Source organism: Canis aureus, chromosome 13 (assembly GCF_053574225.1).
Source record: "Canis aureus isolate CA01 chromosome 13, VMU_Caureus_v.1.0, whole genome shotgun sequence".
NCBI classification, from domain to species: Eukaryota; Metazoa; Chordata; class Mammalia; order Carnivora; family Canidae; genus Canis; species Canis aureus.
Window position 1 is genome coordinate 16,141,997 of NC_135623.1, and position 15,793 is coordinate 16,157,789.

The 15,793-nt window shown below is 35.3% G+C and overlaps 1 protein-coding gene and 1 pseudogene across 8 annotated transcripts in view; both read right to left on the minus strand.

Annotated features, from left to right (window-relative positions):
* Positions 1-15,793, minus strand: part of OSBPL9 (oxysterol binding protein like 9) — a 161,602-nt gene that overhangs the window by 30,308 nt on the left and 115,501 nt on the right. For 6 of the 8 annotated variants that reach the window (XM_077844935.1, XM_077844931.1, XM_077844937.1 and 3 more), the window contains 5 exons: positions 14,669-14,764; positions 14,118-14,165; positions 12,248-12,277; positions 11,381-11,431; positions 1,700-1,738 (listed from right to left, as the gene is read on the minus strand). In XM_077844935.1, coding sequence (XP_077701061.1) covers positions 1,700-1,738; positions 11,381-11,431; positions 12,248-12,277; positions 14,118-14,165; positions 14,669-14,764 — 264 coding nt within the window. The remainder of the gene's footprint in view (positions 1-1,699; positions 1,739-11,380; positions 11,432-12,247; positions 12,278-14,117; positions 14,166-14,668; positions 14,765-15,793) is intronic. The other 2 variants (XM_077844936.1, XM_077844932.1) reach the window with 1 other exon arrangement.
* LOC144282749 (small nucleolar RNA U3) lies at positions 2,712-2,806 on the minus strand (annotated as a pseudogene).

The following is a 15,793-nucleotide window of genomic DNA, read 5'->3' on the forward strand; positions in this document are numbered from 1 at the left end:
CCCGGGATCAAATTCCACATCGGGCTCCCAGTGCATGGAGCCTGCTTCTCCCCCTGCCTATGTCTCTGCCTCTCTCCCTCTCTCTCTGTGACTATCATAAATAAATAAAAATTTTTTAAAAAAAGTTTAAAAAAATAAAAATAAAAAATAAACATGTAGTTGCAATTTTAGAGGAAAAAAAATCTAAATTTTTCTGATTTCAAGCCAAGAACTTATTCTGCCAGCATGATGACATTTTAAAAACAAGACTCCGTAGTTTATTGATTTTTTTTTTTTTTTTTACTTGGAGGAGGTGGGTATGTTTAAACTGAGGTCTCTGCCAGAGTAAAGTTTACATCTATCATTTAAAAGACTACACCAGATGAAAACCAAAAAATGAAATAGTCCTTTTCCATGCGGCTCACAGTCTTAACTGATAGCTCTGGAAGAGAGAGAACATTGCAGGAGATTGTATTCATATCACATAATCGTATTATAACACCATGGCTCAAACTCTGAATTCACACTGTGAAAAAAGATAAAAAATTCCAATGTCTCTAATTCAAACTTTAAAAATACTTATCTCTGGCTTCTTAAGAAATACGCAAACAACATATTTAACTTTTTTTCATTTTAAACCAAATATAAGATAACATGCTTATCCTTTCAAGTATAACCATGAGATGGTTTTGAAGATTTTGAAGTTTCCAGATCTAGACAAGCTGGCATCTGTAAAGTCTTGGGGCAAAAAAGGGAGGGCTGCCTCCTGCTTTAGAAATACAGTCTAGGGGATCCCTGGGTGGCGCAGCGGTTTGGCGCCTGCCTTTGGCCCAGGGCGCGATCCTGGAGACCCAGGATCGAATCCCACGTCGGGCTCCCGGTGCATGGAGCCTGCTTCTCCCTCTGCCTGTGTCTCTGCCTCTCTCTCTCTCTCTGTGACTATCATAAATAAATAAAAAAAAAAATTAAAAAAAAAAAAAAGAAGCAGACCCTTTAAAAAAAAAAAAAAAAAAATAGAAATACAGTCTAAACAGAAGTCATTCAGTTATCATAAAAATAGGGTCACTCCAACTATAAATCTTCAAACTCTATTTTCAGATGGGAAATACCAATAATAAAATTTTCCTTTCTTTTTAAAGAAGTTGAATCTAAGGGAAGAGTAAAAAGCTGAGGAGGAGGAAAGAATAAGAAAATGGCTGTAAGTGAGAGAAGTCATGTTGCAATTTGTTCTAATAAAAACACAAGGTATACCACAATAGCAATGACAGTTAACACAACATGTAAAATCTAAAAGTAAAATAGAAACTGATAAACAAATATTAAATAGATTAAGATATGTTTCAATACTGAATCCCTCCCCTTCTGCTTTCATCTGGGAAAAAAAGAAGTTTGACAAGAAATGTAGCATTGTGAGTTATGCCTTAGTCATAAAAGCTGTATTTTCACACCATGATTAACCCTTCATGTTAACACATGCAAAGTGATTCAATCTGAACCAACACTTAGAAAAATTTTAATATTTTCCCTGCAAATGATTGCTGAAAGATGGCCAACTTTAGGAGCTTAAGGAAAATTGCAAGAGTCAACAACAAAAAGCAGTGAGTAGGTGAAGAGAGGAATTTGTGTTGAAAAATGAGTAGAAGTTCAGGCTTCTCCTGACATGACTGGTTATAATGCTCTGCAGAAGTAAAGGGAAACAAAAAGATTAGATTAAACTTACTATAATTCCATCTGCGTGCTTCTCCGCATTACACTGGTCCTTAAGGAAAAATGTTAAAAATATTAACTTCATTCTTTTATTTAAGTAAGTCCTTGTGTACTTTCTTCCCTATTAAGAAACCCTACTTTACTAGTCAGTAACAGTGTTAGAAAACCATTTCTCTGCTTCTACTGAGATTATAATTTCATTTGTACATTGCTAGCCAAACATAATTCTATCATTGGCTACACAACCACCACCAATAGCATGGCAATTATTTTTCTAAACAGATCCTTAATTAAGTTCATTATAGAAATATCCGATGAGACTGTGTAGTCATAGCAGTACCAACTATTAAAAGCAGATATACTAATTTAGGATTGAAGATAATTTTATAGTAAATTTTACCAACTACCCACAACCCTAACACTCTTACTGCACTTAAAAGGTATAAGAATCAGGGCAGCCTGGATGGCTCAACGGTTTAGCACCGCCTTCAGCCCAGGGCGTGATCCTGGAGACTCGGGATCAAGTCCCACATCAGGCTCCCTGCATGGAGCCTGCTTCTCCCTCTGCCTGTGTCTCTGCCTGTGTCTCTGCCTCTCTCTCTCTCTCTCTCTGTTTCTCTCATGAATAAATAAATAAAATCTTTTAAAAAAATAAAGGTATAAGAATTATATACCCATGGTATCCATGGAATAACCTAGAAGTTAACACTAACAAATATTTTGCATTTATTATTCCAAGTGGAATAATAAATTCTACCGATTCTATAAGGTAGGTACTACTAATATTGGACATATGAGAAAAATGAGACAGAGGGTGGAGAGCCAGGATTCCAAAAGTCTGATTTCAGAATTCATGTTCTTAATATGCTATTTTGCCTTGCTTCTCCAAGGATGTACTTCAGGAAGAAGGTGGTGGAAAGTTACCAACACATATTAGGTTCTGTAATTATAATCCATTTATTTGTATTATGTAGATAACATGTTTAATTTTAAATAAAACTGTTTTAAGTTTTAGCTCCTAACTATCAGGAAATTTTTTTTTTTTTTTTTGGTACCCTACACGTTCAGAGAAACTTCTCTAGTAACAAACTATAGAAATGATCCCTGAAAGTATAGTCTTTATCAGGAAATTTTAAAGTCTTAAGAGAAACCATTATTTGGTCTTGGCTTTAAACATAATGGCCAAGTTTTATCTCATTTATCTGTAACCTTTTCTTTAACTACTTAGTTTGCTCAGAAATCAATATATTGAAGGGTCAACCATGAGCAATGTGAAGGTTTGGAATTTTTTTTTTTTAAGTGCAGGTACAAAAAAGCATTGACATAGCAGGCCTGCCTGCTGGCAAGTTAGCCTTTGGCTAATGACTAGGAACTTGGATTTCAGGAGGGTTCCCACCACTCTGTCTGGTATACGAGTGGCTCACTGTGCCTAAACTGTTGGCAAAGAACATGGTTTACGCTGACAAACTGATTTCCTTCTGAAGTCTGGAATCTTGATAAGTGCTAGGAAGAGGGAGCTTACATGACAAGGTCCCAACAAAAACCATAGGTGTTGAGGCTTTAATGAGCTTCCCTGGTAGACAACATTTTACATATGTTGTCACAATTTGTTACTGGAAGAACTAAGCACATTCTGTGAGTCTACTGGGAGAAGACATTTGGAAGCTTGTGCATTGGTTTCCTCTGAATTTTGCCTTATGTGCTTTTCCCCTTTGCTGATAATGCTTTGGATCACTTGCTCTAATAAAGGATAGCTATGAATATGACTATACACTGTGTCCTGAGAGTCCTCCAAGCAAATCATCAAGATCATCAAACCTAAAGGTGGTCTTTGGGAACTTCCAGCACAGTCGGTATCTTTTACATATCCTTGAGAATAACTGCACTTTGTCAACTGTGTAATTCATGCTGAGGTTTTCCCCTATTTGCAAAATTAACTATATATTTAGAATATATATTCAATATATATCAAATATATATATACTATATGTTCAAAGTTTCAGCTAATTCTTAATAGACACAGTTGAAAATAAATTATTAAGAAGAAAGAGAAATTTAAAGTTTCTTGCTCAGACAGCATTTTAATTCTGGCTTTCCCTTATTAATTTCTATATATTAAATTGATTTTTCCAAAGGGTTTCTTAGAAAGAAATATTACATACATGTGATAGATTAAAATTTCCAGAAATGGCCCCAACAAGAAAGACTGTTCATGTCCCTTACCCTAGAACCTTAGGTGGGCCTTTGTGATGGTCTCTACCAGTAAGTACAACAGAAAGTGACTATATGTGATTTCTAAGACAAGGTCATGAAAATGTTACAAACTTTCACCAAGTTTTCTAGGAACCCAACCACCATACTGTGAGAAAACCCAAGCAGCTACATGGAGAAGAATCTAGGCTCCCAACTGAACTTTCCAGGCATATATGAGTGAACCACCTTGAAAGTAAATAAATCCTCTAGCCCCACATCAAGTCATTACAGATGACATTGCATGAAACAGAAACAAGTCATGAAGTCTACCCAAATTGCATATTTGAAAGCAAAATTTAAATTACTGTTGCTATTTTAAGACACTCAGCTTAGACTAGTTTGTTATGTAGTGATTGATTACTGATATATTACAATAGATATATGTATATTATCTAAGAAAACCACAAATTTTAATTGTGGTATAATTTAAAATAAACTTCAGTATCTGACAAACTTTTTCCCCAAATGTTCTCAATTAATAATGTATGCTACCTACAGCATATTTTAAACTAGGGTTCATTATTTTTGTTACTGTTGTGGTTTGTCTTTTAAGGCAGAGTCAAATCATAGACTATTAAATGCCTTGTCATTCTCATCATGTACTTTAGGGATTTTGTTCTATCACCTAAAAAGGCTATGTTCATCCCCGCCTTACCCCCACTTCCATTCTTCTTTTTTAAAAATTGTTTTGTTTTTGTTTTGTAACCTTTAATCAGGTTCTGTTAAAGCTAAATCTCAAGAATTACTGAACTCAAGATTTGAGTGCATTCAAAATGAATTATGTTAAAGAAACAAAGCAAAGGTCTAATGCTACTTCCCACTTAAACTATATGTTTATCTGGTTATAAATCCCTCAATCCTTAATACAAAAGCTATTCTCCAAATATACCAGCATGACTGAGATCTGGAAATGTGATAATGAACCAAAACATCAGCACAACATAATTTGGTAAGACTTCTGACCAAAATTATAGACTTCAGTTTTTTAAAACCATGCCTACCAACAACATATATGAAATATATCCTCATCTCTGTAATAAGTCAATGTAGTCTAGTAAAAACTCCCTTAATTATGGACCAACAAAAAAAAACAAAAAAAAAATTATGGACCAACTAACACACTTACCAATTATATGAAACAAACAAACAAACAAACAAAAAAACACAAATTCAAGTTTGATGAGATTCAACAAATGAGGCTAGGACAACCGGATATCCACAGGCAGAAAAATACATTATTATTTTTTTTTAGGTTTTATTTATTCATGAGAGACACAGAAAGAGAGCCAGAAACACAGGCAGAGGGAGGAGAAGCAGGCTCCATGCAGGTAGCCAGATGGAGGACTCGATCCCGGGAACCCGGGATCCAGGCCCTGAGCCAAAGGCAGACACTCAACCGCTGAGCCACCCAGGCGTTCCCAGAAAAATACATTTAGACCCCTACCTCACACTACAAAGATGAACCCAAAGTGGATGACATACAAATAGAGCTAAAACTATAAAACTCTTTGAAGAAAAAGGAATAAATCTTTGTGATCTAGGATTAGGCAATGACAGATAAGCCACCAAAGGTACAAACAATAGAAGATTGATAAACTAGACTTCATAAAAAATAAAAATATGCATGCTTCTCAGGACAATATCAAGAAAGTGAAAAGGTCAACCCACAAACCTGGAGAAAAATATGCAAATCATGTCTGATAAGGATTTGTATTTAGAACATATAAAATCACTCCTACAACTCAATGAGATTAAAAAGAACCCAACTAAAACATCAGCAAAGAATTTTAATAGACATTTCTCCAAGGATAAATGAATAGCTAAAAAGCACATGAAAAGATGTTCAACATCACTATTCCTTAAGAAAATGCAAATCAAAACCACAAGATACCACTAGAATGGCTACAACAACAACAACAACAAAACAATGACAGGAGTGATATATATAGGTTCCATGGATCTATTATTCATTAATTAAAGTACAGCTGACAATGTTATATTAGTTTCAGATGTACAACACAATAATTCGACAAGTCTATACATTATGCTATGCTTACCGCAAGTGCAAATACCATTTGTCACCATGGTATTACAATACCATTGAGTATATTCCCTATACTGTACCTTTCATCCCCATGACTTACTCAATTCCATGACTGAAAGCCGGTACCTCGCACTCCCCTTCACTCATTTTTCCCACTCCCTTAATTTCCCCTCCTCTCTGGCAACCACCAACTGTTCTCTGCATTTATGGGTTTGTTTTTGCTTTTGTTTGTTCATTTGTTTTGTTTTTCAGATTCCAAAAAGTAAAATCATGTGGTATTTACAGTTGACCATAAGACACAAGCATTATCCAGGTAGACTGATCCAATTTCATGAGCTATTAATATTAAAAGCAAAACTTTCCCTGGCTAGTGCCAGAAGAAAAAGGTCAAAAATGTAAACGATGAGAAGGATAGGCTAGGCTAGGTCACCCACTGGCTGTGAAAATGGGGAGAGTCTGTGCAAGGACCAGAGAGAGGTCTTTAGTTGCTGGCAGTGAATTCTAGCTAACAACTATCAAGGATATGGGGACTTCAGTCCTACAACAAAGACCTGAATAAGCCTGGAAGTAGATTCTTTCCCAGAGCCTCCAGATAGTTCAACCTGTCTAGAACCTTGATTTGGGCCTTGTGATATCCTTAAGCATAGAACCCAGCCCAGTTACTTTAGAGTCTGATCTACAGAACTGTGAGCTAATAAATGAGTGCTGTTTTAAGTCACCAAAAAAAAAGAAAAGAAGAAGAAGAAAATCACAAACACTGGTGAGTATGTGAAGAAAATGGAATTGTAACACATTGTGAGAATGTAAAATGGTGTGGCTGCTTTGAAAAGTAGTTTAGCAGTTTCTAAAAAAGCTAGACACAGAGTTACCATATGACCCTATTAATGCCAATTCCAGGTGTAAAGTTAAAAGAAACGGAAATACACCTCCACACAAAGCCATTATAATGACATTCATTGCAGTATTATTTATAATGGCCAAAAAAAAATTGGAAAGAACCCAAAAGTCTATCAACTGATGAATAAACAAAATGTGTTAATATCCATTCAATAGAATATTATTCAGAAATGAAAAGGAATTAAGTTCTGACGCATGCTAATGAGTGAACTTTATAGTGTAAATATCAATAAATCTTTTTTTTTTAATCAATAAATCTTTTTAAAAAGTCTAATGAGATATTTATAAACACTTATGGAAAAAAACTCTACAAAAGAAAAATGTCCTGGGGAGAGGACCTGAGATCCAAAGACAACTTAAATATACAACCTACTTTGAAAGGATAATCTAGACCTGTACATACTGTCCAGTGTGGGAACTACTAGTCACACATGGCTACTGAGTACTTGAAATGGAGCTAGTTCAAATTGTAAAATACAACCAAGATACTGAAAACTCAGTACAAGAAAAAAAGATAGAATATGAAGTTTCTCACTAATGAATTTTTATATTGCTTATGTTGAAATGATTTTGGATATATTGGGTTAAATAAAATGCAGTGTTAAAATTAATTTCACTTGCTTATATGAGTTGTGGCATATGGTCTTATTACCTAATCTCTGGTCAAGTCCTCAGATACAGGGCCTCCCAGATTATTTCCACTCTATTCTACCTCCCTCACCTTCTTCCACAGTTTCCCATGAAACACCAGCTGTCTCCATCTATGGTACAAAGAACAAATTCTGAACTAACAGAGGCCACCTGAAAATCTCACTAACCAAGTAATGCCCAAACTTTGCTGCATATTACAACCACCTGGGAGTTTAAAATCCCAAAGCGCAGGTGATAACCCATAGCAATTACCACACAATGTCTGGGAGTGGGAGCCAGGCATGAGACATCTCCAGATGATTCTAATGGATAGCAAAATTCAGGAACCAATGCATTATTAATCATTGAGGCAGGAGGGAAACTTCTGCTAATGAGAATTAAAGAATCAAAACTGGAAGGAGTTTAAAAATCCTACCTATATAGCATGCTGCTTCTGACAAGCTAATACTGGGGTCCCTGGGTGGATCAGTTGGTTAGGCATCTGCCTTAGGCTCAGGCCATGTTCCCAGGGTCCTGGGATCGAGTCCTGCAGCAGGCTCCCTGTGAGAAGCCTGCTTCTCCCTTCTGACAAGCTAATACTGGGGTCCCTGGGTGGATCAGTTGGTTAGGCATCTGCCTTAGGCTCAGGCCATGTTCCCAGGGTCCTGGGATCGAGTCCTGCAGCAGGCTCCCTGTGAGAAGCCTGCTTCTCCCTCTCCCTCTGCCTGCTGTTCCCCTACTTGTGCTCTGTCAAATAAATAAATAAATCCCTTTAAAAAATAAATTTAAAAAGCTAATACTAAATAAATTCCAAATAATAGAGGTATCAAATTGACTATCTTCTTATATTCCTATATTCCTTTGGGGTCTCAGGTGGCAATCTCTCTCTCAAAGTAGCTGATTTCAATATTTTATTAACCTATCAATGAAGAATAGTCCTCCAAAATGGCTGTAACAACTTATATTCCCATCAGTATTAGAAGTTCTGCAATGTTTACCAACAGCACAACAGAGAGGTGGCTAAATAAAAAAATCATAAAGTGGAAACTGTGCAGCCAATAAAAATTATGTATTAGAAACATCCACTCAAAATTCACAATTATCAGGCCCCTACTATGTGGCAGGAAACTGTTCTAGGCACTGAGGATAAGTGGTGTAATGGAGTGAATATTTGTGTGTCCCTACCTCTCACCACCAAATTCAGAAGCCCTAACCCTCAGTATGGCTGTATTTGGAGATGGGGTCTCTAATGAAGTAAATTATGGTTAAATAAGGTCCTAAAGATGGGGCCCTGACCCAGTAAGTGTCCTTATAAGATACCAGAGAAGTCTCCTCATCCTCTCTCTCCCCACTCTCCCGCTTTCCCTTCTATTCCTCCCCACTCTCCCTCTCTCTCTCTCTCTTCTCTCTCTCTGTTCTTTGTGCATGTACCAAGCAGAGGCTGTGTGAGGACATACTGAGATGGTGGCTATCTACAAGTTTGATTCCCCTCACAGGGAATCAAATTGGCAGGAACCTTGATCTTCAACTTCTAGCCTCCAAAGCTGTGAGAAAATAAATTTCTGTTCTTTAAGCCACCCAGTTTGTGGTGGTTTGTTATGGCAGCCCAAGCAGACTAATACAATGGTAAACAAAGTCCTTAAGGAGATTATAAATCAGGTTGCAGAGAGACAATAAACAAGATATCATGTAAATTGGGCCAGTGATGCAAGACCTCTCATCACAAATGAGAGGTTAGAGATTATTTTAGAGTGGTCAGGAAGATCTCTTCAAAGAGATTTCATGTGGGTGGAAATCTGAATAAAGTGAGGGAGTGACTCTTGGAAATCTGGGGTAAGTTCCTTCCAGGTAATGCGGAAAGCAAATACAAATCCCTGAAGCAGAAAAAGTCTGGCCTGTGAAAAGGAAAACAAGCCAGTGTTGTTGGAATAGTGTAATCAAGTGAGGGTAGATGAGATGTGAGAGAGTAACGATGGTTCAAATGATTTAAGTTACTGTAAGTAGTTTAGATTCCATTCCAAGGGAGATGAGAAACCATTTAGGAGGATTTGAGCAGGTAAGTGAAATGGTCTGATTTACATTAGAGATACACAGAGTTTATATAGAGTACATGTATAACTTAAGGGATGTGTTTGTACATTAAAAGCCATGAAAAACTTCCTTCTAAAAAGAGTTAAAAAGCCAAATTCCATTTACTTAATCTATGTTACCCATTCTGAAGGACCTTGAAATGTAACTATCAAGCTGGGCTAAAGAAAACAGAGTAGGAGGTACAGACTAAATAGTAGAAATTACTAGGGACAGTTCGCTGGGTTGGTCAGTGGAGCGTGCAGCTCTTGATCTCAGGGTTATAAGTTTGAGCCCCCATGTTGGATGTAGAGATTACTTAAAAAATAAAAAAAATCTTAAAAAAAAAAAAGGAAACTTCAAATAAGGAGTACTAGTAATTTGAATTCTAACTCATTCCAAAGACAGAACACCAAAAACGTTCTTTATGGGCAGCTAAAAGGTGACCTACTCAAAGAGGCTCAGGTGCCTTGTTTTTGAGTAATTTATAGATTATCCAAACCAGCCTAACACTCTCAGCCCTTCTACTTCCTCAATCTTCCAAAGGTGGCAGTATGCATCCCTAAAATACCTACCAATTCACACTGAGCATGGTGTAGTTTACTGGTTATCTGTACACTCCAGAGGCTTTTGGGTAATAGTAGGTGATCCACCCACCCATGTAATTGCACAGTGAAGAAAAACAAAAACCTTACCACCTTTTTATACCTCTAACCCTATCCTCCCTTTAGTATATATTCTGATCCACAAAAGTAGATGAAAAATTTAGACACATACACAGGAATCAGACAAGAGTTGTCACAAAAAAAAAAAAAAACCCTAGAAAGTGAACATAAGCCCTTATGTTGTGACACTTTAATACTGAATCAGCCTCAAAAGAAAATGACACTGCCCTCCTTTAATTTATATGCTGAATATCCTTACTATCTAAGTACAAATGGACTGTCCTATAAGACTGTATCATTAACAATACTAGGTTAAAAGTGACCATTATTGGGCAAACAAATACAACTGAGTAGGTAAAATAGGCCAGTAATTAAAAACTCATGCAAACATCCCAATAGTAGCCTCTTATTGGCAGATGAACTGCCTGCCCACCCTTTTCAAGCCACTAGCTGGAAATACAGAGGTACAGTCAGGTAGAAATAATGGGAGCAGAATTTCCTTTTTAATTCTTATTTTCAAACACTAAAATGCTTATTTTGCAAAATACAAAGCAATCAAATCTATACTTAAGTTGAATACACCAACATTTTTCAGAAAAGCAGGCACAATAGCCATGAAATTTTTACTGAACCACAACAATTCAAAATACATTTTGTGGTATGAATAAAGAACAGCAATTTAAAGTAGTGGTTCACTAATGTAGTTTAGTACCAGAAAAAAAATCTACAACACAATAAATATGTATCTTTATTAATACTCCTTATTGTGGATGAGAAAAAGAACTCTTGCTAAAATTTAATTTCTTTTCTAAGAAAAACTTTTCTGTGAAAGGTTTTACAAAATAGATCCTTGCTCCAAGTAGTGATAATGTATAAAATGAACAAAGGGATAAGTAATTCAAATGTGCTCCCCTCCTTCCCAGTCATTGGGTCAGAAATTACCATGTCAAAAACAGGCACATGCTACCAAGGTAATATCCCAGTACAACAGTTGTTCAATAGTACCAGGAACCTCACAATACAATTTACTGTAGAAAAGTATATATTTCAGAAACAAGTCATCTTCTATTAAAGAAAAACACCATTATAATTTTTAAATCTCATTAAATGCAAGTAATAAAAAGTAAAATTTACTTACTTTAGCAATCTGCAGCAACACGATGCAGTGTTTAATTGATTCTACCATGCTCTGTAAAAACAGAACACTGATTTTAGGATCTTGCATCAAATAAAACAGTTATATGACATTAAAGCTTATAAAAAAAAATCAGTTCAGATGTACAGGATTTAATTCCATAATACACAAGAAATACCCTCTCTGAATATCCAGTGGGTTCTAATATACCGATAGTGTCAGATGAAGTTATCATTAGCAATTCTATAAATTAAAGAATGCAAAAAAATTGCTAATTTATACTAAATAACATTCTAACTGGTTTTTCAACACTTCAAAAAGAAAAAGATGTGAGTCTGATTAACTTCCAAATTCTTAGATCAACAGCAAGCAATCCCAGTGTAAATTTCTAAAACATCTATTCAAGACTTTTATGGAATTATGAAGGTTAAAGGATCCTATCACAATATAGGTGAACCTAGAACACTACTACTTTGCCAAAGTGCTTTTGTCAAACTACAAATCTTATTAGTAGCCTATTATATAATGTCAGAAGGCCAATACATCAGAAAACTTGAATCACAATATGTTTTAATTATAGAAAAGAGAATATATGTTGTGCACGGATGACACCTTTTATCCAAGGATCTTAGACAAGACCAGAAACAGATAAAATGGTATATAAAATGAATTTTAGTTAGATTATTCAAGTCCTTTTAATTCCTTTATAAAGTTATACACACCCTTGCAAAAATTTATAAAAATTAAAATCTCAATTGCTCCTATTAACAGAGCAATTTATTAATTTAAGCAGCAGTTTAAAATAGAAATAACACCTTAAAGCACTTTCTAATGCAAAGAGTTTTAGAGTTTACTAAACACATAACTTACATTTGTTGTTTCTTTGAGAGTTTCAATTTTCTGTGAAAAATGAGAAGTTTAAATGAAAATAATCAAAAGCCCAAAGAAGTACCATCACTGTTTTTTAGTGGTCATTTAAAGAATTTTACCAAAATGTACCCATTACTCTAAGCAAGTGGAGGCAAGTTGGGAAGGGAGTACCTTCTGTTATACTTTTAAAAACTTAAACATTTAAACAAAAATTCAAACATTTATGGATTATATCCTCAAGATTCGTGTGATTCAAGATTTTTAATAATAACACAAAACATTAAATAACACAAAACATTATTATTCCTTATATGGAAAAAAGTCTTTTTTATAGACTCACTATGTGATTTTAAAACATTTGTTCTACACAGTAATTTGAAGGGGCACATGCACCCCAATGTTTATAACATCAATCTCCACAATAGCCAAAACATGAAAAGAACCCAGAAGTCGGGATCCCTGGGTGGCACTGCAGTTTGGCGCCTGCCTTTGGCCCAGGGCGCGATCCTGGAGACCCGGGATCGAATCCCACGTCGGGCTCCCGGTGCATGGAGCCTGCTTCTCCCTCTGCCTGTGTCTCTCCCTCTCTCTCTGTGTATGTGTGACTATCATAAATAAATAAAAATTAAAAAAAAAAAAGAACCCAGAAGTCCATCAACAGATGAATGGATAAAGCAGTGGTGTGTATACACACACACACACACACACAACACATACACACACAAACGAGTATCAGCCATCAAAAAGAACAAAATTTTGCCATGTGCAATGACGTGGATAGAGCTAGAGTGTATTATGCTAAGCAAAATAAGAAAGTCAGAGAAAGACAAACATATGATTTCACTCATATGTGAAATTTAAGAAACAAAACTGATGAACATGGGGAAGAAAGGAAAAATAAAATAAGATGGAAACAGAGTGGGAGATAAACCATATGAGACTCTTTACTATAGTTTGCTGGAGGGGATGTGGGTGAGGGATGGGATAACTGGATGATGGGCATTAAGGAGGCACTTGATGTAATGACCACTGGGTGTTATACGCAACTAATGAATCTCTAAACTCTACCTCAGAAACTAATAATACACTATATGTTAATTAAATTCAATTTAAGTAAAAAATTTCAAAAAAACACTTCTTTTAGAATCACCTTAAACTTTGACTAGTTGCTTAAAAATGAAATGGAGCTAAATTCCAAACCTTAGAATGGAAGGGGAGCTAAACATGAGTTACTACAAGTACTATTACCAAAGTATAAAAGAGCCAGATACAAACCTATGGTCAAAAGAAACACAAAAAAATAAATGATACTGCAATAGGAAACCTAGTCAAGGAGGAAATACGTTAATTGGAAAAAAGAAAATAATATTCAAACTACAAAGTAATTCTCAGAAATTCAAGGGTGGGGGGCAGTAGTGGAACCACTATTAAAGCAACACTCAGGGGCACCTGGCTGGCTCAGTAGATAGAGCATGCAACTTTTATATCCAAGTTGGGTATTGAGAAGTGGCTTAAAAATAAAATCTTAAAAAAATAATAATAAAGCAATCCTCGTTTTGTCTCCTCATCTGTGGCTTCCAGCTTATTCTGTAAATTCTTACCAGCTTCAACATTTAAAACCTCAAAAGGAAAGAACTTAATCCTAGGAAGGTGGTACTCACAAAAAGGGCATCATATTAAAATTTTTGTTTAATTGTGAAATCAACATAGAAAATCACCAGAAAACTCCCCCATGAATTCTATATGGTAGTACCATCATAAATAGTCAGTAGTACTATTATAGTAGCCAAAAACCCCTGAGGTCCTTCTGTTCTCTAAAAGGCTCTTGGTTTTAAAATAGTTAAGGCAAAATAATGACTATAGAACTTACCTTTCTCTGTTCATCATCTTTGCAGTTTTGAAGTTTGTCATCAAAAAGCTACAGGATTAAAAAGAAAATGATTATAGTATCAAACCATTTTACTATACTGTATATATTTACTAAACATAGAAAAAAGCATACATCCAAGTTTATCAACAAGCCATTTGCTTCCCAGGACTTTTGCTTATAATTAATTTTAAAGTAGGAATTAAAGGAGACAATTTCATTAATGATAAATGAAGTTAGAGAAATCACCTCCCCCAACCTTCCTCCTCAAAATGGAAAAACCAAGGTCTCAGAAATTGAGCTACTTTAAAATTTACCAGTTTCACAGAATTTTAAAACAGAACATGCTAATTTTCTAATTATGTCTACGTATTTACTTTTTTAATGACAAAAAAGTACATTATACACACACACTACTTATCAATATACTTAAAGGCCACCCAGATCTTTTAGTATGTCAGCTTTAAATCAGATAATTTTTTACACTCAAAATCAAGCTTGTTAATAACCATTTACTACTTTATCCCAATTCAGGATATAAACTAATACCATACCTTTAATTGGTCTATCAAGATTTGTAGGTAAGCATCAGCCTCTGTAAGTTTCTTATCAAAGTCTTGGACACTAGGAACAAATCCTGAATCCAAACCCTAGAGAAAAAGAAAATTTGTAATAAATCTACCAGTACCCTAGCAATGTTTAACAGTACAGAAGATACTTCATCCTTCATATAGGACATTTCAATTTTTAAAATAAAAATAGTACTTTTATATAAATAATAGGTATATTTAAATTATCCAAGAATAGCGATACATCAATCTCTCTCATGAACTTCTAGCTGTCCCTTATCAAACACATGCTGCTGCTTAAATTAGGATTTACCCTGCTCTTCACTTTCTTCTCTCCTGCAAAATTACTTCCAGTAACCTCCAGAGCACCAGTAATTTAGCTGAAAGACCTAGATTACCACCTAGATTACCTATTTTACCTCCACTTTTTGTTGGATTCCTCCAGTCCCTTAATCTTAACTTCATACTCTATTTAGTTCTCCCATTCCCTAACCCACCCCATTAGTTCTGATGCCTTCTCCTCCTCCCTTATTAAAAGAAAAAAGAATCTCAAAATTCTCACCTCTTCTAAGAAGAAGGCCCTCTAAGTGAAATTGACAACACTTTTGTCTCAAGTTTCCCACTCACATTCACCCTTGGCATGAACACTACACTCTGGACATGGTGTAAATGTTTATTTATTTAGGGGGCCCATTTATTTCTCAGTTTAACAGTCCAGTATTTGCATGTCCTACTTTCTGTATACTAAAAATTTTAAACTTCAAGAGCATGATTCCTATGTTTTAACTTTACTCAAAAGAAACTTGAGTTTTTAATCATCTCTGAAAAACACAACAATCCTGGGTATAAAAGACAAAAATTTGGGAGACTACCAGTTTGTTATATTTGCATGCCCAAATAACATGCATTAAACAGGGAAATAAAATAAGGGTCCTGAAACACTAATGTCACAATCCCAACCCAACCGCAAACTTCTGTACTGAATGGGCAAAATACAGTGGTTCAACATACCACACTTGATTTTCACTTCTTGGTCAAAACATGCTGATTATTTTCACATTCCTCATTTTAATAAATGGAGGCCAGAGTTCATTGTATATTATACCAACA